The following is a 24,814-nucleotide window of genomic DNA, read 5'->3' as shown; positions in this document are numbered from 1 at the left end:
CAAAAATATTACTACTTTTATGAGATGTGTTTGTGCCGTCATGTCCATTAGTAGCACAACTTCTAACCTTTTTACATTAGTTTACTTGTATGTTTACTTATCCATATTGACGTTGAGGTCTTAAGTTTCGGCTGACTTTTCTTAGCGGATGTACAATCATCGCGAATTTAATTGTGGGGCGTTTCAGCCCTGAAGTGAAAATAATTGTACACTCGCAAACTCGATCAAAAAGAAGGGCTTACGTTGCGAATTTCCCTTGTTTGGCTAATCGTTTGGACCGACGTCCAAGATTGTGACGAGGATTCCCCAAGGATATAAGGCGAGGGTAAGTGGGCGAGGGTGTGTCTTTTTTTTCTTCAACCAGTCAGAATTTGGGTTTAATACATTTTATGAAAAATGTTGATCTTACTGATACATGGACACAGATCGTTCACTTTGAGTAACAAAACAGGTTCCAGAAAGTCCAGAATAGATTTTTGGCTTATATCCAAATGTATATTTGTACTAGTCCCCTCACAGATCATAGTGCCATTTACATTGATATCAAAATATTTACCCCTGATACTAACGTTGGTAGAGCATCCTACTGGAAGCTAAATAGCTCGTTATTAAATAATGATATAGTTAAGTTTGAGGTTAAAGATCTGCTCTCACACTTTTGGAAAAGGGCTTGTGAAGAACATCTTATTGCAAGAACTGGGAGCTCTTTAAATTTGAGGTGTTCAAATACCTCAGAAAATATGGTAGTAATCTTGCTAAAACCAGAAAAGCTGAATCTTGCTAAAACCAGAAAAGCTGAGGAGGAAAAGGTGATCATTAAGATAACTTCCCTTTCTCAGAGGTCCCCTGCCGGCCTCTCGGGGGAGGAGAAGATGGAACTGATTGAGTTACTAAATAAACTGGATGATATATATAGATTAAATAAACTGGATGATATATATAGATTAAATAAACTGGATGATATATATAGATTAAATAAACTGGATGATATATATAGATTAAATAAACTGGATGATATATATAGATTAAATAAACTGGATGATATATATAGATTAAATAAACTGGATGATATATATAGATTAAATAAACTGGATGATATATATAGATTAAATAAACTGGATGATATATATAGATTAAATAAACTGGATGATATATATAGGTTAAATAAACTGGATAATATAGAGAGATTAAAAGCAGAAGGAGCCTTTATTAGATCAGGAAAAAATGGATTGATAAGGGAGAACAGAATTCATCCTATTTCTTTAGACTTGAGAAATTTCAATCTACAAATAACACTATCCATAAATTAAACATTGATGGTGTTATTACAGATGACCAAAAATTAAAATCGCTAAATACTGTAGACATTTTTACAGGAAATTGTATAGCTCTACGTACTGTCAGGAAACCACAGATATGTTTTTTTACTCACTGAATAATGTTCACTCTATCAGTGATATAGAATCTAAACAGTGTGATGAACCCATCAATTTTGAAGCGATTATAGAGTCTATCAAACATCTAAAGAACATTAAATCACCAGGTGATGAAATTACTTCAGAATTTTACAAATTATTTTCTGAACAAGTAGCTCTCTTCCTATTTGAAGTGTTTTTTAGAAAGTATTAAAAACAATGTTCTCCCTCCTACAATGGGTCAGGGGTTAATAACACTGATACCTAAGCCTAAAAAATAAGTGATGCTCATCGATAACTGGCGTCCAATTTGTCTTCTTAATAATGACTATCAGATATTAGCCTTACTACTTTCAAAAAGAATGAAAGAAGTCCTGGATGCAATCTTTGATGAAACACAGTCTGGCTTTATGAGGAACAGACATATTTCTAACAATATCAGACTAGTATTAGACATACTTGACTACTCAGATCTAATAACAGAGGATAGCTTCATATTATTTTTATAAAGCATTTGACACAGTAGAGCATCAGTTCCTCTTCCACTCCCTTGAGAAATTTGGCTTTGGGGATTTGTTATTTAAGGCTATTAACCTTTCTGAACCACCCATCCCGGATCCGGGATAATTGTCATCAGCAACGCTGAATAGCGTAGCATAGCGCCACAGGTAAATAATATTACTAGAAAATATTCATATTCATGAAATCACAAGTGCAATATTGCAAAACACAGTTTAGCCTTTTGTTAATCCACCTGTCGTCTCAGATTTTGAAATTATGCTTTACAGCGAAAGCAATACAAGCGTTTGTGTAAGTTTATCGATCGCTCGACAAAACAATAAGTACACTTAGCATCAGGTAACTTGGTCACGAAAATCAGAAAAGCAATCAAATTAATCGTTTACCTTTGATGATCTTCGGATGTTTTCACTCACGAGAATCCCAGTTAGACAACAAATGTTCCTTTTGTTCCATAAAGATATTTTTATATCCAAATACCTCCGTTAGTTTGGTGCGTTATGCCCAGGAATCCACCGGAAAGAGCGGTCACGACAACGCAGACAAAAATTCCAAATTATATCCATAATGTCCACAGAAACATGTCAAACGTTTTTTATAATCCATCCTCAGAGGTGTTTTTCAAATAAAAAAAAAGCTGTTAGAATTATAAGTGTATGCATGTCCCTTAAGGTCCTTGTGTAATGTGATATTGTACCCCCAACCCCAATTGTCCTTTGTAGATTATTTATATATACTTGTGTTCCCACATGTACTTCCTGTATTGATTTGTTGTTAATAAAAAATAAAAATAAATATAAAATATAAAATATATTTAGATTTTTTTAACAAAAAATAAATAAAGGTGTCTTTTATGAGTTTGAAACGCCCCATAATTCAATTCGCGATAATTGTACATCCGCTAAGAAAAGTCCGCCATAACTTAAAACCAACATTAATATGGAGAAGTCAACATACAAATGGAATTAAAACGAATGTAAATAATTTAGAAAGTCTGTTACTAATGCACATGACGGCTCAAACACATATCATAAAAGTAATTATGTTTTTGTTTGATTCTTTTTTGGAAACGTTAACTTGCGCATATAACTTTCCCTGACATCACACTTATACGTTGTCATTTTCAATTTACCTGATATAGTAGAATGGCAAACATTCGATGTCTGCGGATGCGTTGTCTTCTAGCCAAGATATGAAATGCAATCACAATTGACTGTAGCGCACACAACTGTTTCATAATGACTGAAAACACAACCGTGCGATGAACGACTGACAAATTTCCGGGCAAGAGCGGTCCATTTAAAATGAATTAACTTTTCCCTCGCCCTGCAAGTGTCAACTCGTCAGACGTCATAAGTCATCAGAAGTGTCCACTTCATTTGAGGGCTGGGGTCTTTTAAGTGTTTGGAATGCAGACAATGAGACAGATATTTCGGGATGTATAAATTTAAAGCATCCGCTTGGCGTTTCCACAAACCACGTGCCCAGCAGTGGGAGGAGATGGATTTCGGCCGACATTCTGCACATTTTCTCATCGATGAAACATTTGCTCTCAATACAGTTTTCTGTTCACAAAACTAGAAGTGTGTTATGAACAGAGTGAACTAAGTTGTGTAGACTTTACCATTTGCCAAAGTTATAAAAAATCTCGTTGTTTAGGAGTACTAAGGCGAATTGAGTTATTGCACACGCGCACTTCAGAATAGGCGTTCCCTAACGGAATATGCAGATGATGCTAGAACGGGCCAATAGGATCTTGGTAGCTCGTGCTTGGCTCTGCCTACCTCCTTGCTTGTTCTGCTCGCTATGACTCATTTGTTCCCATTGGAAACGACAGACTGTGTCTATCTTGGTTTAGCTATTCAAATCTTTGGTTAAACGTTTCCCAACGTCACGTGCCTTGTGTAAAAGTTGAATGGCACATTACAGACATTCCCTCACAACCCTTTTTCTGATATTTATTCAAACATTCAGTTTGTTTTTCTATACTAGAGAATAGAAATGCACTATATAACGTTAAAAATAAAACAAAATCGACAACAGAACTTGGAAAATGCCAGTGGGAAACAATACCAGTTATTTGTAAAAAGGAGATGGATTTCAGCCGACATTTTCTCATCGATGAAACATTTGATCTCAATAGTTTTGTTGCCAAAACTAGAGATCTATTATGAAGAGTGGACAAAGTTTCGTTGACTTCACCCTTTGCTAAAGTTGTAAAAAATCGCGTTAGGAGTGCAAAGGCTAATTTAGTTATTGCACACGCTCACTTCAGAATAGGCGTTCCCTAACGGAATATGCAGATGATGCTAGAACAGGCCAATAGGATTTTACTACCTCGCTTGTTCTGCCAACTATGACTCATTTGTTCTCGTTGATAACGACAGACTGTGGTTTATCTTGGTTTAGCTATTAAAATCGTTGGTTAAACGTTTCCCAAGATTACGTTGCTAGTGTGAAAGTTGAATGGCACATTACAAACTCCCTCATAACCCTTTCTGATATTTATTTATTCAAACATTCATAGTTTGTTTTTCCATACTAGACAAAAGAAATGCACTATATAACGTTAAAAATAAAATTAAAACAAAAATCGACAACAGAACTTAGAAAATGCCAGTGGGAAACTATCAGTTATTAGTAAAAAATAAACAAACGCCAGCAATGCACATTAAATGATCATAAGCTCTTATGGTGACGATGTTCCAATAGTGAATATGCACTGAAAGTTTAGTTAGCACATTCATGCAAGAATACAGTAATTATCAATACAAAACATGGATACCTCCATTTTCAACATCGAGTGTCAACAACTATGACAATCATGCTATATCATTGCAGGTATTCACTGACCTTCCATTTGGGGAGTTTTATAAAGTAACACAAATGCTTATGGCCACTAGAGCATGGAAGCATATGACCAAAAACAGTATATACTCATTGGCAGACTGAAAATCTACCCCTTCCCATCTCATTCCCACTCTAAACTATTGTCCCTCTAACCATCCAGCAGCTTGAGGATGCTGTCCCTCTCCTTCAGTGCTTTCCATGCCTGATCTTTCTCCTTCTTTGTCGGCATTCGTTTTTTCTGCCTAGCAGCCATGATGCGACGGAAGCCCTCCATGACCTCATTATCCGACACCCGGACCCTCTGCCGCAACTCCTGCTTCCGCATCTCCTCCTTTGCCAGGCTGAGGAGGATGGGAAGATTAGAGTAAAGGATGAATGTTGAGGTTTGTTATGAATAATATCCTAATCCAGTAATAGTTTGATGTGTGTCCAGGTAAAAAAAAAAAAAAAAAAAATTTAAAAGAGGGAAAAAAAGTTAAAAATTCCCTTAATCTCCACTCTACATATTGATGGTGGATGAAGTGGAACACAATGAGAACCAACTGGGCCTTCTATAAGTGCAATTCATTATCATTGACATCAGAACATCCCTCCTTATAGGTCTTGAACTAAGTCATCATACAATCCTTTTTGACCTTAATAAACCTTATTTCTGATGTATATTTTACATTTCTCCCCTGCCCTTTTTTCCTGTGCTCTCACCGGAGTAGCTCCTGCTTGCGGGATCTGTTGTGGGCGCTCAGGGCTTTGAGTTCAGCCTGTCTCTTGTGGAGCTCAGCCAGCACCTCATCCTCTGAGTCTCCGCCTGCTCCGGGCCGCTCCTCAGAATCCAGAAGCCCCTGAGACATCAGCTCCTCCTTGATCCGCGCTTCTAGGGAGCGTGTGTGAGGAACACTAGGAAAGAGGGAAAGTCAGAGGAGAGAAATAACTAGTTAACTGATTAGTGAGTTGCAGAACTTCTGCAGAGTTGCAGAAGAAGTAAGCAGTGATTGGAATACTTCGGTGTAATCTACAAAGCCTTTGTTCAGGGCTTGACATTCAGGTTAAATTGCCAGTGGCACACCGGCCAGTGCCAACTGAAAGCTACTGGCCCGAATAATGTGCAAATCATTTAAATTGTATCTTTAATTTGCGGGCTAAGCAAGTAGCCTACCCTCCATACACAAATAATTAAATTTTATATAATTATTACTTGACAATATCATATTTACATTGTTTGGAGAGAGAAAATTAAACCTTTGTGCAATCTCAAAAAGAGTGTTATTGTTAGCGATTTTGTTAGCGAGTTGTAGGGCCCTATAAAATCAGTTTTATATTTAGCTAAATATAGTTCACGGTTTTTCCAGGTTTCCTTGTTTCACTCTTAATTTTTTATTTTTTATTTATAGAGTACCAGTCCATAACAACGCTTAAACCACATCAAGAGACCATTTGAGGTCTGGGAGAAAGAAAAAAATATATATAATTGGAGGGTGTAGTTTACCTTTAAATCAATTGCTCACCTAGCAAAAGACCGTTGTGTTTGGCTAGCTGTGTTTTGTACTGTAGCCTACCAATCTACAGTGTAGGCTACATGATGTGATGGCAGGGTTTGCCAAACAAATGCCCCCCCAATGGATACAAATCATCATGATATCACGTAGACCTACTTTGCAGTCAACATTTAATTGGGCTGTTTTTTTTTTTTATATTTCAAAGCCTTTAGAAATGTTTATTCAAACAGCACACAATGATTGAATTGCATATCGCAAAGATTTAACCAAGACTTCGGACCAAACTATTTGAATACCTGGTTTGCATACCCATTGTTGCCTTAGAATTTACTTGTAGATATCATAAGTTGAAACATCTTTCCTACCTACCCTACCGTTGTCGTTTCTGATTCAGAGGGGTTGGGATAAATGCGGAAGACACATTTCAGTTGAAGGCATTCAGGTATGCCTTCAGGTATCCCCCTTCATTTTGTGAGCTGCTGCACCGTGTGCGGCACGTGTTTGATAAATAATCTACATAAAGAACTAACATTTTCAGGAATTCATCTGTTTTTTCATCAATTATGTAGCCTAGATTGAAAATAGCATTATTACAATATTATTTTCACTGGCCCAAGCGGGCCAATGATGTGGATGGTTGACTGGCCAAGGGGGGGTCCAAAACCTCCCCAGGCCAGCGGGTATCATTTACATTTACATTTAAGCGGGTATCCTTGTATGTCGAGCCCTGCTTTGTTGGTTTCTTTCAGGGTATCTATAGAATGTATCCTACAAGGTTATGAGGGGGTGATGTTACTTTATGGAGGATAGGTCTTTACCTAAAAGCTTTGCCCTGGTTGCGAGGTGAGGTCCCAGCCCCGTCGTTCCCACCATCCTTCCCCGATATGTCGGGGACTGGAGAATCCTCCATGGGTGATATGATATTCTCCTGCACGAAAAAACAACAAGATTAAAGAATTTAAATTCTACATTTTAATTATAAACTATTCAAATCAACTAGTTATTTGCAGGGTTAAGTTCTCAAAAGTCATTTAGAATTGTATGCGTAGTCAACAATAAAGCCTAAGATACAGTCGAAGTCGGAAGTTTACATACTAAGGTTGGAGTCATTAAAACTCGTTTTTCAACCAATCCACCAATTTCTCGTTAACAAACTAGTTTTGACAAGTCGGTTCGGACATCTACTTTGTGCATGACACAAGTAATTTTTCCAACAATTGTTTACAGTTGTTCACTTATAATTCACAACTCCAGTGGGTCAAAAGTTTATATACACTAAGTTGACTGTGCCTTTAAACAGCTTGGAAAATTCCAGAAAATTATGTAATGGCTTTAGAAGCTTTCTGTTAGGCTAATTGACATAATCTGAGTCAATTGAAGGTGTACCTGTGGATGTATTTCAAGGCCTACCTTCAAATTCAGTGCCTCTTTGCTTGACATCATGGGAAAATCAAAAGAAATCAGCCAAGACACCAGAAAAAAAAATTGTAGACCTCCACAAATCTGGTTCATCCTTGTGAGCAATTTTCAAACGCCTGAGGGTACCACGTTCATCTGTACAAACAATAGTACGCAAGTATAAACACCATGGGACCATGCAGCCGTCATACCGCTCAGGAAGGAGACGCGTTCTGTCTCCAAGAGATGAATGTGCTTTGGTGCGAAATGTGCAAATCAATCCCAGAACAACAGCAAAGGACCTTGTGAAGATGCTGGAGGAAACAGGCACAAAAGTATCTATATCCACAGTAAAACGAGTCCTATATCGACATAACCTGAAAGGCCGCTCAGCAAGGAAGAAGTCACTGTTCCAAAACTGCCATTAAAAAGCCAAACTACGGTTTGCAACTGCACATGGGGACAAAGATCGTACTTTTTGGAGAAATGTCCCCTGGTCCGATGTAACAAAAATAGAACTGTTTGACCATAATGGTCATCGTTATGTTTGGAGGAAAAAAGGGGGAGTCTTGCAAGCCAAAGAACATCATCCCAACCGTGAAGCACGGGGGTGGCAGCATCATGTTGTGGGGGTGCTTTGCTGCATAAGGGACTGGTGCACTTCACAAAATAGATGGCATCATGAGGTTGGAAAATTATATGGATATATTGAAGCAACGTCTCAAGACATCAGTCAGGAAGTTAAAGCTTGGTCGCAAATGGGTCTTCCAAATGAACAATGACCCCAAGCATACTTCTAAAGTTGTGGCAAAATGGCTTAAGGACAACAAAGTCAAGGTATTGGGAGTGGCCATCACAAAGCACTGACCTCAATCCTATAGAAAATTTGTGGGCGAGCAAGGAGGCCTACAAACCTGACTCAGTTACACCAGCTCTGTCAGGAGTAATGGGCCAAAATTCACCCAAATTATTGTGGGAAGCTTGTGGAAGGCTACCCGAAACGTTTGACCCAAGTTAAACAATTTAAAGGCAATGCTACCAAATACTAATTGAGTGTATGTAAACTTCTGACCTACTGGGAATGTGATGAAAGAAATAAAAGCTGAAATAAATCACTCTCTCTACTATTATTCTGAGTGGTGATCCTAACTGACCTAAGACAGTGAATGTTTACTACGATTAAATGTCAGGAATTGTGAAAAACTGAGTTTAAATGTATTTGGCTAAGGTGTATGTAAACTTCCGACTTCAACTGTATGTGACCTCAACAAGAGCTTGAAGGAGCCTCTGTGTGAGAGGACCGAAGGGACAACCATCCTCTGGGGGGTCGTGCTGGGACTCTGACTTCTTTAGCAAGGCATCCACATCTGAGAGAATAAAAGCATTCTCATATCAGACAAGTACACATGATAATTTCTATGCTGAATGTAGACAGACACAATACCCATTTATGAAGGCTCATCCATTCAATACATACTGTATGTCATCATTCCCATCCCTGGCGTGCACTCACCTTTGGCATCGAGCTCAGATAGTGGTCCCATGAGGCTTTTCTTCTTGTCGTTGGCTCGTGCTCCTTCCCTCTGTTCCTCCAGTAGATCCTCCTGAGCCCATCGCTGAGAGAAGTGTTTCCCCAATGCTGGAATCTTTACAATATAACCAATACTATTAATCTATGTTTTCTCCTTGGGGAAATCTGTAACAGAGGATGTGAGTAACACACCATTCCAAAGCACAACTCTTATCTGAATTGTCACAGAATACCTACTATCAGATATGCTAGTAGTGCTTGGGATCTAGCTACTAATGCACTACTAATGAAGCTAGCTACTAATGCAATGAGCATAATATGACATAAAACACAAAAGGGTTATGATTTTGGACATTCAATATTGTACCTTGTAGTATTCAGCCTCATCATCCGGGGGCTTCAATAGTTCTTCCAGAACCCGGATTTCTTCATTTGTGATGTCAGCACAGTATGGCTCTACTGATGCCCAAAATCTGGAAAACATAATAGACAGATGCATGTGGGACAATGAAAAACAAACACATATCCTATACTCAAACCAGCTTGTGTCTGTAAGTGGCCTTAGAGCACTGTTAAGGGTGTCCACCTACCGTGCCCAGAGTGGGTGAAAATGCCTTTGGTGATGAAATTTCACTTGTTATAAAATACATTTTACCAAAACAAATATGATTGATGTTCTGAATCGTTCAGTGGGGTCTTTCTCTAACATATCATTAACCTTATATCCAAAAAGTAACCTAATACATCCAATAATAAGCGCCAAGCTCTGTTGACATACAGTTGAAGTTGGAAGTTTACATACACCTTAGCCAAATACATTTAAACTCAGTTTTTCACAATTCCTGACATTTAATCTGAGTAAAAATTCCCTGTCTTAGGTCAGTTAGGATCACCACTTTATTTTAAGAATGTGAAAAGTCAGAATAATAGTAGAGAATTATTTATTTCAGCTTTTATTTCTTTCATCACATTTCCAGTGGTTCAGAAGTTTACATACACTCAATTAGTATTTGGCAGCATTGCCTTTAAATTGTTTAACTTGGGTCAAACATTTCAGGTAGCCTTCCACAAGCTTCCCACAATAAGTTGGGTGAATTTTGGCACATTCCTCCTGACAGAGCTGGTGTAACGGTGTCAGGTTTGTAAGGCCTCCTTGCTCGCACAAGCTTTTTCAGTTCTGCCTACAAATGTTCTATATGATTGAGGTCAGGGCTTTGTGATGGCCACTCCAATACCTTGACTTTGTTGTCCTTAAGCCATTTTGCCACAACTTTGGAAGTATGCTTGGGGTCATTGTCCATTTGGAAGACCCATTTGCGACCAAGCTTTGACTTCCTGACTGATGTCTTGAGATGTTGCTTCAATATGTCCACATAATTTTCCAACCTCATGATGCCATCTATTTTCTGAAGTGCACCAGTCCCTCCTGCAGCAAAGCACCCTCACAACATGATGCTGCCACCCCCGTGCTTCACGGTTGGGATGGTGTTCTTTGGCTTACAAGCCTCCCCCTTTTTCCTCCAAACATAACAATGGTCATTATGGTCAAACAGTTCTATTTTTGTTTCATCAGACCAGAGGACATTTCTCCAAAAAGTACGATCTTTGTCCCCGTGTGCAGTTGCAAACCGTAGTCTGGCTTTTTTATGGCGGTTTTGGAGTAGTGGCTTCTTCCTTGCTGAGCGGCCTTTCAGGTTATGTCGATTTAGGACTCGTTTTACTGTGGATATAGATACTTTTGTACCTGTTTCCTCCAGCATCTTCACAAGGTCCTTTGCTGTTGTTCTGGGATTGATTTGCACTTTTCGCACCAAAGCACATTTATCTCTAGGAGACAGAACAGAACGCGTCTCCTTCCTGAGCGGTATGACGGCTGCATGGTCCCATGGTGTTTATACTTGCGTACTATTGTTTGTACAGATGAACGTGGTACCCTCAGGCGTTTGAAAGTTGCTCTCAAGGATGAACCAGATTTGTGGAGGTCTACAATTTTTTTTCTGAGGTCTTGGCTGATTTCTTTAGATTTTCCCATGATGTCAAGCAAAGAGGCACTGAATTTGAAGGTAGGCCTTGAAATACATCCACAGGTACACCTTCAATTTACTCAAATGATGTCAATTAGCCTATCAGAAGCTTCTAGCCATGACATAATTTTCTGGAATTTTCCAAGCTGTTTAAAGGCACAGTCAACTTAGTGTATGTAAACGTTTGACCCACTGGAATTGTGATACAGTGAATTATACGTGAAATAATCTGTCTGTAAACAATTGTTGGAAAAATTACTTGTGTCATGCACAAAGGAGATGTCCGAACCGACTTGCCAAAACTATAGTTTTAACAGGAAATTTGGGGGTGGTTGAAAAACTAGTTTTAATGACTCCAACCTAAGTGTATGTAAACTTCCGACTTCAAACTGTAGCGGTGCAGATTTCTTGAATATTTTACATTTTGTGGTCGTCATCTTCAAAGTTGTTTCCGTGGATCGCAAAAAGAAAAATTAGCATGACCGGCGCTGAATGAAATGTTAAAGGCCTTGAAATAAAAAGCTTGGTATGTGCTCAGTTAGGGCTGTGGCGGTCATAACATTTTCTCAGTTGGTGATTGTCATGCAAATAGTTGCAGGTCTAATGGTAATTGACCGTTAATTAAAATAAACACGTTTAGCATCTCCTGGCTTCCACGCATAGCCTACAAGCCACTGATGCAGACCTTTGGAACAGTACATAAAAAAAAGTATAATAAATCAATTTAATATAGCGTACACAATCACAATAAATCCATTATTTATTTTAGACAGGTTTAAACAAACATCATATGAAGAAAATGTAGCCTATTTTAGAAGAGCATATTATGAGTTGGCCTTATGTTAGGCCCTGATCTGGCTATGCCATATGACTGTGGGCTACGCTAGTTCACTTAGTAGACAAGATTTGCTTAGAATTCAGTGGCATTATTTTATAGTATGAAGAATACAATTGAACATTGATGAATATAATAGATAGGGAGTGCGCACATGCGGCTATTCTGTGAGCCGTTAACAAAGAAACAGGTCCTCCTAAACTCAGCAAAATAAGAAACGTGCTCTCACTCAACTGCGTTTATTTTAAGCAAACTTAACATGTGTAAATATTTGTATGAACATCACAAGATTCAACAGCAGACAAACTGAACAAGTTCCACAGACATGTGACTAACAGAAATTGAATAATGTGTTCTTGAACAAAGGGGGGGGGGGGGGGGGGATCTAAATCAAAAGTAACAGTCAGTATCTGGTGTGGCCACCAGCTGCATTAAGTACTGCAGTGTATCATCTCCTCATGGACTGCACCAGATTTGCCAGTTCTCGCTGTGATATGTTACTCCACTCTTCCATCAAGGCACCTGCAAGTTCCCGGACATTTATGGGGGGGAATGGCCCTAGCCCTCACCCTCCGATCCAACAGGTCCCAGAAGTGCTCAATGGGATTGAGATCCGGGCTCTTCGCTGGCGATGGCTGAACACTGACATTCCTGTTTTGCAGGAAATCAGCCATACTGCTCGTTCTGTGCGTGGTGGCATTGTCATGCTGGAGGGTCATGTCAGGATGAGCCTGCAGGAAGGGTACCACATGAGGGAGGAGGATGTCTTCCCTGTAACGCACAGCGTTGAGATTGCCTACAATGACAACAAGCTCAGTCCGATGATGCTGTGACACACTGCCCCAGACCATGACGGACCCGCCAACTCCAAATCGATCCCGCTCCAGAGTACAGGCTCATTCCTTCGACGATAAACGTGAATCCAACCATTACCCCTGGCGAGACAAAACCGTGACTCGTGAGTGAAGAGCACTGTTTGCCAGTCTTGTCTGGTCCAGAGACGGTGGGTTTGTGCCCATAGGCGACGTTGTTGCCGGTGAGGTCAGGTGAGGAACAGCCTTACAACAGGCCTACAAGCCCTCAGTCCAGCCTCTCTCAGCCTATTGCGGACAGTCGGAGCACTTTTATTTTTTAAATTGTATTTTACCTTTATTTAACTAGACAAGTCAGTTAAGAACAAATTCTTGTTCAGGGGCAGAACAACATTTTTACCTTGTCAGCTCGGGGATTCGATCTTGCAACCTTTCGGTCACTAGTCCTACGCTCTAACCACTAGGCTACCTGCCGCCCCGAGTCTGAGCACTGATGGAGGGATTGTGCGTTCCTGGTGTAACTCAAGCAGTTGTTGTTGCCATCCTGTACCTGTCCCGCAGGTGTGATGTTCGGATGTACCGATCCTGTGCAGGTGTTGTTACACGTGGTCTGCCACTGCGAGGACGATCAGCTGTCCTTCCTGTCTCCCTGTAGCGCTGTCTTAGGCGTCTCACAGTACGGACATTGCAATTTATTGCCCTGGCCACATCTGCAGTCCTCATGCCTCCTTGCAGCATGCCTAAGGCACGTTCACGCAGAAGAGCAGGGACCTTTCTTTTGGTGTTTTTCAGAGTCAGCAGAAAGGCCTCTTTAGTGTCCTAAGTTTTCATAACTGTGACCTTAATTGCCTACAGTCTGTAAGCTGTTAGTGTCTTAACGACCGTTCCACAGGCGCATGTTCATTAATTGTTTATGGTTCATTGAACAAGCATGGGAAACAGTTTTAAACCCTTTACAATGAAGATCAGTTATTTGGATTTTTACAAATTATCTTTGAAAGACAGGGTCCTGAAAAAGGGACATTTCTTTTTTTTCTGAGTTTACATGCTTAATTTAGAGTTATTTATGCAACCTTAGTTGTGAAAAAACATTAGGCTATATGTTTTGATTTTTAATACATTCTAAGGCTGCATGATGCGACTAATGATTGGAAAAAAGTTGCATGAAAGGCATGAGCTCTGATTCTTGTGCTGGCTGCACACACTTAATCAGTCTCTCATTGACAATTTGACAAGTACTTGTTAATATTCTCACCCATCAGACTATTCTTAATTTAATCTGGTCTTTACATATAGCCTACTAATATATGTGTGGAATATTTTTATTTAGCCCACAAAAAAAAAACATGTAATCTGTAGCCAGCACTCGAATAGCGAATGGAAGTTACATGCGTTACGTTTTTAATACGCAAGCATAGGCGGCGCGTCCATAAGGCTAGGGGAAGCTTTCCCTAAAGTAAAATGTTGTGAATTGTTTTAAAATATCATTGCTTACAGTCGGAAGGAAAGGCAGCGTGCACAATTTGGGCAGATTATTGTTGAGTTGCGACTGTCTGTGAAAAGTAGAGAGGCCAAGCCAGGCATTTCACAATATTTAAAAATACAATCGCAGGAAAACATAGTTTAGAAAGAAAATGTTTATTGCTGTAAAGAGAAGACAATGAAAAGAATAATCTCTCTTTTAGTTAACAAAATTCTCAACTGAATTGCGCGAACAACAGTATAGCCTATCATATTGGCACCAGCAGAGAGCATCAGCAATATCCCCTGTGAGTGCACACTGTGCATATTCACTATTTATCATTGTTGAGTCAGTGCTACATAAAACAATTCTCCAGTCATATAAAGTGTAGTAGAATTGCATGAAATGTGTTTATAACAGGCCAAATTTTTCCCATGAAAAGAAAGAAATGTATCTAATATAAAATATAGCCTAGGCCTACTCTACACACTCAGCTGCATTGAACAGGGTTTTTTAAAACAGTGATTGAGTTAAATTAGAAGCCTAAATTATAACTATTCAATCTACTCATCACATTACGAATAGTAAGCTATTTTACATAAGTCTGAAAATGCTATGATGCAACGAAATACGTTTTATTCTAAAGGTGCATTTTTATGGTGAAAATTTGCTGCCCCCAAACTTGAAACTCACGCACCACATATGTATGCCAGGTAAGCTACACTGGTTATAAAGCGGATTAATGTGCTTAATTTTAAGAATTGAGCAATAAATATAGAAGCACGAGAAAGATAGGATCCTCTTAAATAGTGGCTAGTCAAAACTCTTTTCACACGCGACTGGACTTATAAGAACACATTTCACATTTCTGTAGGCTATGTGCTCTCCAACCGTGTTCCAGGGCTCTTAGACTTACAGGTTACATTTTTACTTATTTGGTCACTTTAGTTGTGATACAAATCTTATCAAAACATATAGGCCTATGGGCTAGGTTGCATGATGTGTGCGACTAGGATTTGAAAAAGTCACAAAAAAAAGGCATGTGCTGTTTCTTGCCTTAGGCTGCACACACGGCATCATTCACAAGTGATACTACTGTCACCAATCAGACTACACTCAATTTAATATTTTCTTTACATATACTTAATAATATATGCGTTAAATTAGTTTTGATTTAGAATGGACCATTATCACGCACCCGCCAGAACAGGGGCAGAGAAAAAAGTTATCATATGCACATAAATAGTGAATGGAGGACGCTTTTCCCTCTGTTCATTTTCATGCCAGTCAGTTAAGGCTACTCCTGATGTAAAGTGAAGCAATGTGCATAATATTAGGAAAGTTGAGAAATAAATATAGTAGGCCTAGCCTATAGAAAGCTGATGGTATCCTCTTCTTCTTAATAGAGTCCATCAAAACTGTTTTCTCACACAATTGCATAGCCTGTAGAAATGTTGCGCAACATGAGTCACCCAAATTCTAGCCATCCTACAAGGGTAAACACTTAAATAACATTTGAACAAATTATGACAGAGACATGAGGTGTGGACCATTTGTTTTCTTAGAAGATTATCTACACAATTAACATATTATGTTACTCATTGGTCAAAATATGCGGACACCCTACACTATTTGAGTTAGATGTGATTGTTACTGACCTGTTGGGGGCATCGTTCTTAGGATTACGGGGAATGTCCTGTGGATCCTCACTTAACTCGTACTCCTGGACTTTGGGCTGTAGATTTTTGGATTTGGGTCGCCCAGGACCAGGCCCGTGACTGCCCTTTCCATCGAGTTTCTGCTTCTTAGGTTTGTGACGTGATGAAGCTGAAAGGTCTGCATCCTTTCCCAGCTTCAGAAAGCGCTTGTCCCCTTTCTTATCCTGCCAGTCTGTGAGGATCTGAGAAAATAGGGACCAGTCACCAACACCAGTCACCAATTTGTAACATCAGGCAAGTATCAGACCACTTGCAGTTTCAGAACCACTATGGCACCAAAATATCTTTCCTGTCCAACATTACAGATGGAGGTGTAGCAACAGCAGGTAGAGCAAGGAGGCAAAATAAGATATTATTAGATTAATTTTTTAGACGCACATTTTCTCCTTTCCTCCGCCCCTGACTGCATGTGCTGCCATAGAAATAGAATGAATAGAACACGCTTTCCCATTCAAGTCAATGATAGCCGCCAGTCCATCCATTATGCTATCGCGAGTGTACCCATAGGAGAAAAGCAGGAAGCAACAGCAAGAAGTGTACCCATCAATATGTGCTGTGATTTGTTGATTCAACTCAACTGGCATTACAAAAAATACATTCCATTGCGTGAGCTACATCAGTTAATATCATTTAATTTGAATGAACACTGTACATTAACATGGAAGTTATTACATCACAATACCAGGCAGCAATTGCGAGTGTACCCATGAGTTTACAAGTCAAATTGCCAGGGTTAGAGGTTGCCAACCCATTATATTCATTGTTTGCTACAACACCTTGCTTGTTTCTGCAAGGGGCAACAAAGCTCCATCATGTTGTTAAGAGTCCATGTTATTGGCAGCGATTACAGCTATGAGTCTTTCTGGGTAAGTCTCTAAGAGCTTTGCATACCTGGATTTTACAATATTTGCAATTTTATTTTATTTTATTGTTAAAGCTCTGTCTAATTTGTTATTGATCATTCCAAGACAGACATTTTCAAGCCTTGCCATTGATTTAAGCCGATTTAAGTCAAGACGGTAAATAGGCCACTCAGGAACAATGTACAAAACATTAGTAGTACCTTCCTAATAGGCTAATTGAGGCTATTTTGCCCTCAAAATAGCCTCAATTCGTTGAGGCATGGACTCTACAAGGCGTCGAAAGCGTTTCACAGGGATGCTGACCTATGTTGACTCCAATGCTTCCCACAGTTGTGTCAAGTTAGCTGGATGCCAGTCGGGTGGTGAACCATTCTTGTAACACACGGAAAACTGTTGAGCGTGAAAAACCCAGCAGCGTTGCAAATCTTAACACACTCAAAACGGTGCACCTGGCACCTACTACCATATCCCGTTCAAAGGCACTTAAATCTTTTGTCTTGGCAATTCACAATCCATGTCTCAATTGTCTCAAGGCTTAAAAAATATTCTTATTCTTTATCTGTCTCCTGCCCTTCATCTACACTGATTGAAATGGATTTAACAGATGACATCAATAAGGGATCATAGCTTTCACTTGGATTCACCTGGTCAGTCTAAGTCATGGAAAGAGCAGGTGTTCGTAATGTTTTGTACACTAAGTGTATTTGGCCTTGTGTTTTAGGTTATTGACCAGCTGAAAGGTGAATTTGCCTCCCAGTGTCTGTTAGAAAGCAGACTGAACCAGGTTTTCCTCTAGGATTTTGCCTGTGCTTACTTACACTATATATACAAAAGTATGTATGTGGACACCACTTCAAATTATTGGACTTGGCTGATTCAGCAACACCTGTTGCTGACAGGTGTATAAAATCAGGCACACAGCAATGCAATCTCCATAGACAAAAAACTAAATCGGCAGTAGAACGGCCTTACTGAAGAGCTAAATTGCTTTCAACGTGGCACCGTCACAGGATGCCACCTTTCCAACAAGTCAGTTCATCAAATTTCTGCCCTGCTAGAGCTGCCCCGGTCAACTGTAAGTGCTGTTATTGTGAAGTGGAAACGTCTAGGAGCAACGACTTAGCCACGATCTGTTAGGCCACACAATCTCACAGAACGGGACCGCCAAGTGCTGTAGCACGTAGCGCATAAAAATCGTCTGTCCTTGGTTGTAACACTCACTAACGAGTTCCAAACTGCCTCTGGAAACAACGTCAGCACAATAACTGTTTGTCGAGAGCTTCATGAAATGGGTTTCAATTGCAGAGCAGCTGTACACAAGCCTAAGTACACCAGGCGCAATACCGAGCGTCAGCTGGAGTGGTGTAAAGCTCACAACCATTGGACTCTGGAGCAGTGGAAACACATTCTCTGGAGTGATGAATCACGCTTCACCATCTGGCAGTCCGGCGGACGAATCTGGGTTTGGCGGATGCCAGGAGAACACTACCTGCCCGAATGCATAGTGTCAACTGTAAAGTTTGGTGGAGGAGGAATAATGGTCTGGGGCTGTTTTTAATGGTTCGGGCTCGGCCCCTTAATTCCAGTGAAGAAAAATCTTAACGCTACAGCATACAATGACATTCTACTGTAGAGGATTCTGTGCTTCCAACTTTGTGGAAACAGTTTGGGGAAGGCCTTTTCCTGTTTCAGCATGACAATGCCCCCGTGCACAAAGCGAGGTCCATACAAAAATGGGGTGTCGAGATCGTTGTGGAATAACTTGACTGGCCTGCACAGAGCCCTGACCTCAACCCCATCGAACACCTTTGGGATCAATTGGAACGCCGACTGCGAGCCAGGCCTAATCGCCCAACATCAGTGCCGGACCTCACTAATGCTCTTGTGGCTGAATGGAAGCAAGTCCCCACAGCTGTGTTCCAACATCTAGTGGAAAGCCTTCCCAGAAGAATGGAGGCTGTTATAGCAACAAAGGGGGGACCAACTCCATATTAATGCCCATACTTTTGGAATGAAATGTTCAACGAGCAGCTGTCCACATACTTTTGGTCATGTAGTGTAGCTCTATTCCATTTGCGAAATGTTTTATACACTCAGTGAGAGTCCCAGATGGAAGGCAAACTGAGAATAGTGATGGATATGGAGAATTTTCCCAATACGATTATGAATAATTATAATTTTTATTGATCGGAAAAAAGTAATTGTCAGCTGCCATTTCTCTTTCACTCCAACAGTGTGAAGCACTGCGCGTTCTAAACAACAATTGGCTAGTTCTTGTCTGTAAGGAAATGGGCGGGGTATAGGTTGAGCATGCTGCAACGATTGGATTAGAACAAGCCACTCTCCCTCTGCTCTCATTTCCCCAGACAGACACACGCACACAGATTGGTTAGTGTGAACCATGCCTCGATCCCAACAACTTTCACAGCACCTTAGAAGATGCATTATTTCTTTTTTTATTTCACCTTTATTTAACCAGGTAGGCCAGTTGAAAACAAGTTCTCATTTACAACTGCGACCTGGCCAAGATAAGCTAAGCAGTGGGACACAAACAACACAGAGTTACACATGGAATAACCAAACATACAGTCAATAACACAATAGGAAAAAATCTATATACAGTGTGTGCAAATGAGGTAAGATTATGGAGGTAAGGCAATAAATAGGCCGTAGTGGGGTAGTAATTACAATTTAGCATTTAAACACTGGAGTGATAGATGTGCAGAAGATTAATGTGCAAGTAGAGATACTATGGTGCAAAGGAGCAAAAAAATAAATAACAATATGGGGATGGGCTATTTATGGATGGGCTATTTACAGATGGGCTATGTACAGGTGCAATGATCTGTGAGCTGCTCTGATAGCTGAAGCTTAAAGTTAGTGATGGAGATATGAGTCTTCAGCTTCAGTGATTTTTGCAATTCGTTCCAGTCATTGGCAGCAGAGAACTGGAAGGAAAGGCGGCCAAAGGAGGAATTGGCTTTGGGGGTGACCAGTGAAATATACCTGCTGGAGCACGTGCTACGGGTGGGTGCTGCTATGGTGACCAGTGGGCTGAGAAGGCGGGGCTTTACCTAGCAGACTTATAGATGACCTGGAGCCAGTGGTTTGGTGACGAATATGAAGCAAGGGCCAGCCAAGGAGAGCATACAGGTCACAGTGGTGGGTAGTATATGACCTCGTCTGGAGGTTAGTTAACACAGTGTCCAAAGAAGGGCCAGAGGTATACAGAATGGCGTCGTCTGCATAGATGTTGATCAGAGAATCACCAGCAGCAAGAGCGACATCATTGATGTATACAGAGAAAAGAGCCGGTCCGAGAATTTAATCCTGTGGCACCCCCATAGAGACTGCCAGAGGTCCCGGACAACAGGCCATCCGATTTGACACACTGAACTCTATCTGAGAAGTCGTTGGTGAACCAGGCGAGGCAATCATTTGAGAAACCAAGGCTGTTGAGTCTGCCGATAAGAATGTGGTGATTGACAGAGTCGAAAGCCTTGGCCAGGTCGATGAATACGGCTGCACAGTATAGTCTATCGATGGCGGTTATGATATCGTTTAGGACCTTGAGCGTGGCTGAGGTACACCCATGACCAGCTCGGAAACCAGATTGCAAAGCGGAGAAGGTAAAGTGGGATTCGAAATAGTCGGTGATCTGTTTGTTAACTTGGCTTTCGAAGACCTTAGAAAGGCAGGGTAGGATAGATATAGGGCTGTAACAGTTTGGGTCTAGAATGTCTAGATGACCGCGGCAGCTTTACAGTCTTTGAGGATCTCAGATTATTTGAAAGAGAGGTTGAACAGGCTAGTAATAGGGGTTGCAAACAATTGCGGCGGATAATTTTAGAAAGAGAGGGTCCAGATGGTCTAGCCCAGCTGATTTGTAGGGGTCCAGATTTTGCAACTCTTTCAGAACATCACCTATCTGAATTTGGGTGAAGAAGAAATGGGGAAGGCTTGGGCAATTTGCTGTGGGGGGTGCAGGGCTGTTTACCGGGGCAGGGGTAGCCAGGTGGAAAGCATGGCCAGCCATAGAAAAATGCTTATTGAAATTCTCAATTATCTTGGATTTATCGGTGGTGACAGTGCTTCCTAGCCTCAGTGCAGTGGGCAGCTGGGAGGAGGTGCTCTTATTCTCCATGGACTTTACAGTGTCCCATAATTGATTGAGTTTGTGCTACAGGATGCAAATTTCTGTTTGAAAAAGCTAGCCTTTGCTTTCCTAACTGCCTGTGTATATTGGTTCCTAACTTCGCTGAAAAGTTGCATATCGCGGGGGCTAATCGATGCTAATGCAGTACGCCACAGGATGTTTTTGTGCTGGTCAAGGGCAGTCAGGTCTGGAGTGAACCAAGGGCTATATCTGTTCCTGGTTCTACATTTTTTGAATGGGGCATGCTTATTTACGATGGTGAGGAAAGCACTTTTAAAGAATAACCAGGCATCCTCTACTGACGGAATGATGTCAATATCCTTCCAGGATACCCGGGCCAGGTCGATTAGAAAGGCCTGCTCGCTGAAGTGTTTTAGGGAGCGTTTGACAGTGATGAGGGGTGGTCGTTTGACCGCAGACCCATTACGGACGCAGGCAATTAGGAAGTGATCGCTGAGGTCCTGGTTGAAGACAGCAGAGGTGTATTAGAGGGCAGGTTGGTCAGGATGATATCTATGAGGGTGCCCGTGTTTATGGATTTGGGGTTGTACCTAGTAGGTTCATTGATAATTTGTGTGAGATTGAGGGCATCTAGCTTAGATTGTAGGACGGCCGGGATGTTTAGCATGTCCCAGTTTAGGTCACCTAACAGTACGAGCTCTGAAGATAGATGGGGGGCAATCAATTCACATATGGTGTCCAAGGCACAGCTCGGGGCAGAAGGTGGTCTATAACAAGCGGCAACAGCGAGAGACTTGTTTCTGGAAAGGTGGATTTTTAGAAGTTGAAGCTCGAATTGTTTGGTCACAGACCTGGATAGTATGACAGAACTCTGCAGGCTAACTCCGCCCCCTTTGGCAGTTATATCTTGTCGGAAAATGTTATAGTTATAGTGAGTCCATGACCTCAAGCTTAAGAGAGGTTGTGTGATGCAACAAGACAATGACCCAAAGCACACAAGTAAATCAACTAAAGAATGGCTGAAAAGGAAGAAGATTTGTGTTTTGGAATGGCCAAGTCAGAGTCCTTACCTTAACCCAATTGAGATGCTGTGGCATGACCTGAAGAGGGCTATGCAATCAAGACAACCCAGAAATATTGATGAACTGAAACAGATTTGTAGGGAGGAATGGTTCAAAATTCCTCCTCAACGTTGTGCAAGTATTATAAGCAGCTACAGGAAACGTTTGGTGGAGGTTGTTGCTGCTAAAGGAGCATCTACAAGTTACTAAATTCACAGGTTCACTTACTTTTTCCAGCCTGCAAAGTGGATATTTACTCAATGTCTTCAATAATAATTTGAAGAGTACAACTGTTTGTGTGTTATTAGTTTAGTCAGATTGTGTTTGTCTATTATTGTGACTTACATGAAGATCAGACCACATTTTATGAGTAATCAATGCAGAAATCCATGTAATTCCATAGGGCACAAACATTTTTCTTGCAACTAAGTGTCGGGAGAGAAAAGTTTTGCTCCTCTCTAAAGTAAAACAATATATGGGGCAAGTGAATTAGCCTACCTTCATCTAAATCTGTCTGGAATATATGCAGGCAGTAGTAGCCAGCCATGTATTAGGCAATTTATTATTCGTTGATAATTGAATAGGACTAAGTAAATAAATCATGTGCATTTTCATCTGTCAGGGTAATTTACCTTTTAACAATGTGCGTGAATGAGTGAAGGTACATAACGATGCGCTCTGAGTGATAGCGCAGTAATGCGCACTTGATGTACAGGCTTTAACAACATTTAAAGCGCACTTCCTGGTTTTCAGATTACGAGTATTGAGTGTGATAAAACAACAGATACGACTATGATGAGATCGTCACACCCCTAACTGACACCCCTATGCCATCTTAATTTACCCAGTGTATCAAGAGATTTACCATTCAAATAAAAAGTATTACCATTATGTTGTTATGTAGTTAGATTGGTAAAAACATAGTCAAATTTGTTTGATTTTAAAATTGATGCATTATCATACGCCCCTGGGAAATTGTAATCAAAATTGTCAAATGTAATGATATTGAATATGGGCCATCAGCCTCCTTGACCGGTCGTTCTCTAATATTGACCTGTGGTATAGTAATAGTTAACGTGTGTAAAAGTGTAGTGCATAAGGGAAGTACCAAAACACCTTGATATAGGGGAGGCGCATGCATGCTGATGAGGAAATGTGGCTAGGATGGAAGAAAATACTTTCATAAAACTTGCAAAGGTCAAATATAAACCAGGGGGAAAAACACAGTACCCTCCCGTGTCCAATAAAAAATAAATAAAACACAACCCTCCCCCCTTCACCCCAGTAAATTTAGAACTGTCCCTTATGACCATTGGTTACATAACCATGGGTTATACAGTAATTGTGCAAGCCCTAGAGGCAACTGAATCATTGGGCAGTCCAATGACACAAAAGCTAGTCAATTACTCAGTGACATTAAATATGTGCCCATTGACTCCTGTCTTACCTGTCTCTGTTCCTCCAGAGCTCTGAGACGACGGCTGGCAGAGGACAGGAGAGTCTCCAGCTCCAGCTGCAGTGTGTCCAGCTCTTCAATACCGATGCCATCGTCCTCTGAGCGCCCGAGCACTGCAGTGTAGCGGGGGCACACCTTCACATGCTCTACTGGCTTAAAGTCATAGTACTTTAGTGGCGGGCAGTCCTTCAACTCACTCATCTTGATGGTTAGAGTGGGCTATGTCTGTGTGGAGAGGCAGAGATAAAGTGCACCTTTGATCATACAAAAATTTACAGACTCATACATAATCATGAAACTAAGTTTTTTTTTAAACACACACACAAACATGCCTGCTTTTGTTCCAGCCCAGTATTAATCCACTTCATTCAACTATTAACGGGCTGGTTGAATCTGGTGGGTTAGTACTGCGCTGGAACTAAAATCTGCACATCCTGTGCGGGTCCCCCCAGGACTAGGGTTGATAGCTAGAACGCTCCATCTGTCCAAAAAAAAGAAACGCTCCTCACATTACTCACTGAACTCCATTAGCCTACTACTACTAACTTCAAGACCCGGGAACAACGTTGGTGATTGCCATTGAAGATATCGTGAACATTAGCGCGTTAGCTAGCTTAGCTAACCAGCTAACGTTAGCTAGCTTTAGCACAGTACCAGTAGTATCTGCGCTCAACGACCGGTGTTGCTTCCGAAACAAAAGTGACCATTCATAATATCATTCAGAACCCCAAATACAGTTTATAAATCGACAAAATAGTGGTTTGATTGCAAATACACCATGTAAATGGACCAAATGTTGAATATTTACGCACCAATATTTACCTCTTGACTGGCATCCATTATTGATTGAACCATCTGTGGAAGAGGGGGGATAAGAATATTCAGTAAGAGGGTCTCGTGCATTAACATACCAGCTATTATTGAGGCAGAAAAAAAATGAACAATATTTCTCTGAGTGTTGAATGATTCTCAATTGTTAATACTTTATTTGAGCAATTCCCATGTGACGAATACAGTGACCCTCTAAATTCTAGAATGGCATCCCTGACAAATACCAAATTGTATTTGGGGATGTGGATTCATGGTAACGGGAATCAAACGAATATTACGCGTCTAAATGTTTTTGTTTGTCGCTAATTTAAGTGTATTTGTAGGTATACTATTACAATAGTCGGTCATATAGTTATGATTTTTAGATGAGCAAATTCACTAAATTATAATTTTATTTAACTCCCCTAAAAAGTGAGGCCAACAAATGGA

At 40.6% G+C, this 24,814-nt stretch overlaps 1 protein-coding gene across 3 annotated transcripts; it reads right to left on the bottom strand.

Annotated features, from left to right (window-relative positions):
* Nucleotides 1–4,425: 4,425 nt before the first annotated feature.
* LOC139557337 (transcriptional adapter 3-like) lies at nt 4,426–24,607 on the bottom strand. 3 transcript variants are annotated; one of them, XM_071372018.1, is made up of 10 exons: nt 24,538–24,607; nt 24,377–24,409; nt 23,546–23,779; nt 15,998–16,239; nt 9,574–9,679; nt 9,189–9,321; nt 8,939–9,042; nt 7,096–7,205; nt 5,487–5,678; nt 4,426–5,125 (listed from the first exon to the last, which is right to left on the bottom strand). In XM_071372018.1, the coding sequence occupies exons 3-10, from the start codon at nt 23,753–23,755 to the stop codon at nt 4,933–4,935; spliced, it is 1,290 nt and encodes a 429-aa protein (XP_071228119.1). In that variant the 5' UTR covers nt 23,756–23,779; nt 24,377–24,409; nt 24,538–24,607; the 3' UTR covers nt 4,426–4,932. The 3 variants fall into 3 exon arrangements, with proteins under 3 accessions (XP_071228119.1, XP_071228128.1, XP_071228135.1); XM_071372027.1 differs by having other exon boundaries at nt 24,367–24,409; nt 24,538–24,598; XM_071372034.1 differs by having other exon boundaries at nt 24,367–24,555.
* Nucleotides 24,608–24,814: the final 207 nt, after the last annotated feature.

The sequence above is a fragment of the Salvelinus alpinus genome, chromosome 2 (assembly GCF_045679555.1).
Source record: "Salvelinus alpinus chromosome 2, SLU_Salpinus.1, whole genome shotgun sequence".
Classification (NCBI taxonomy): Eukaryota; Metazoa; Chordata; class Actinopteri; order Salmoniformes; family Salmonidae; genus Salvelinus; species Salvelinus alpinus.
This window is presented reverse-complemented; position numbering and strand designations above follow the sequence as displayed.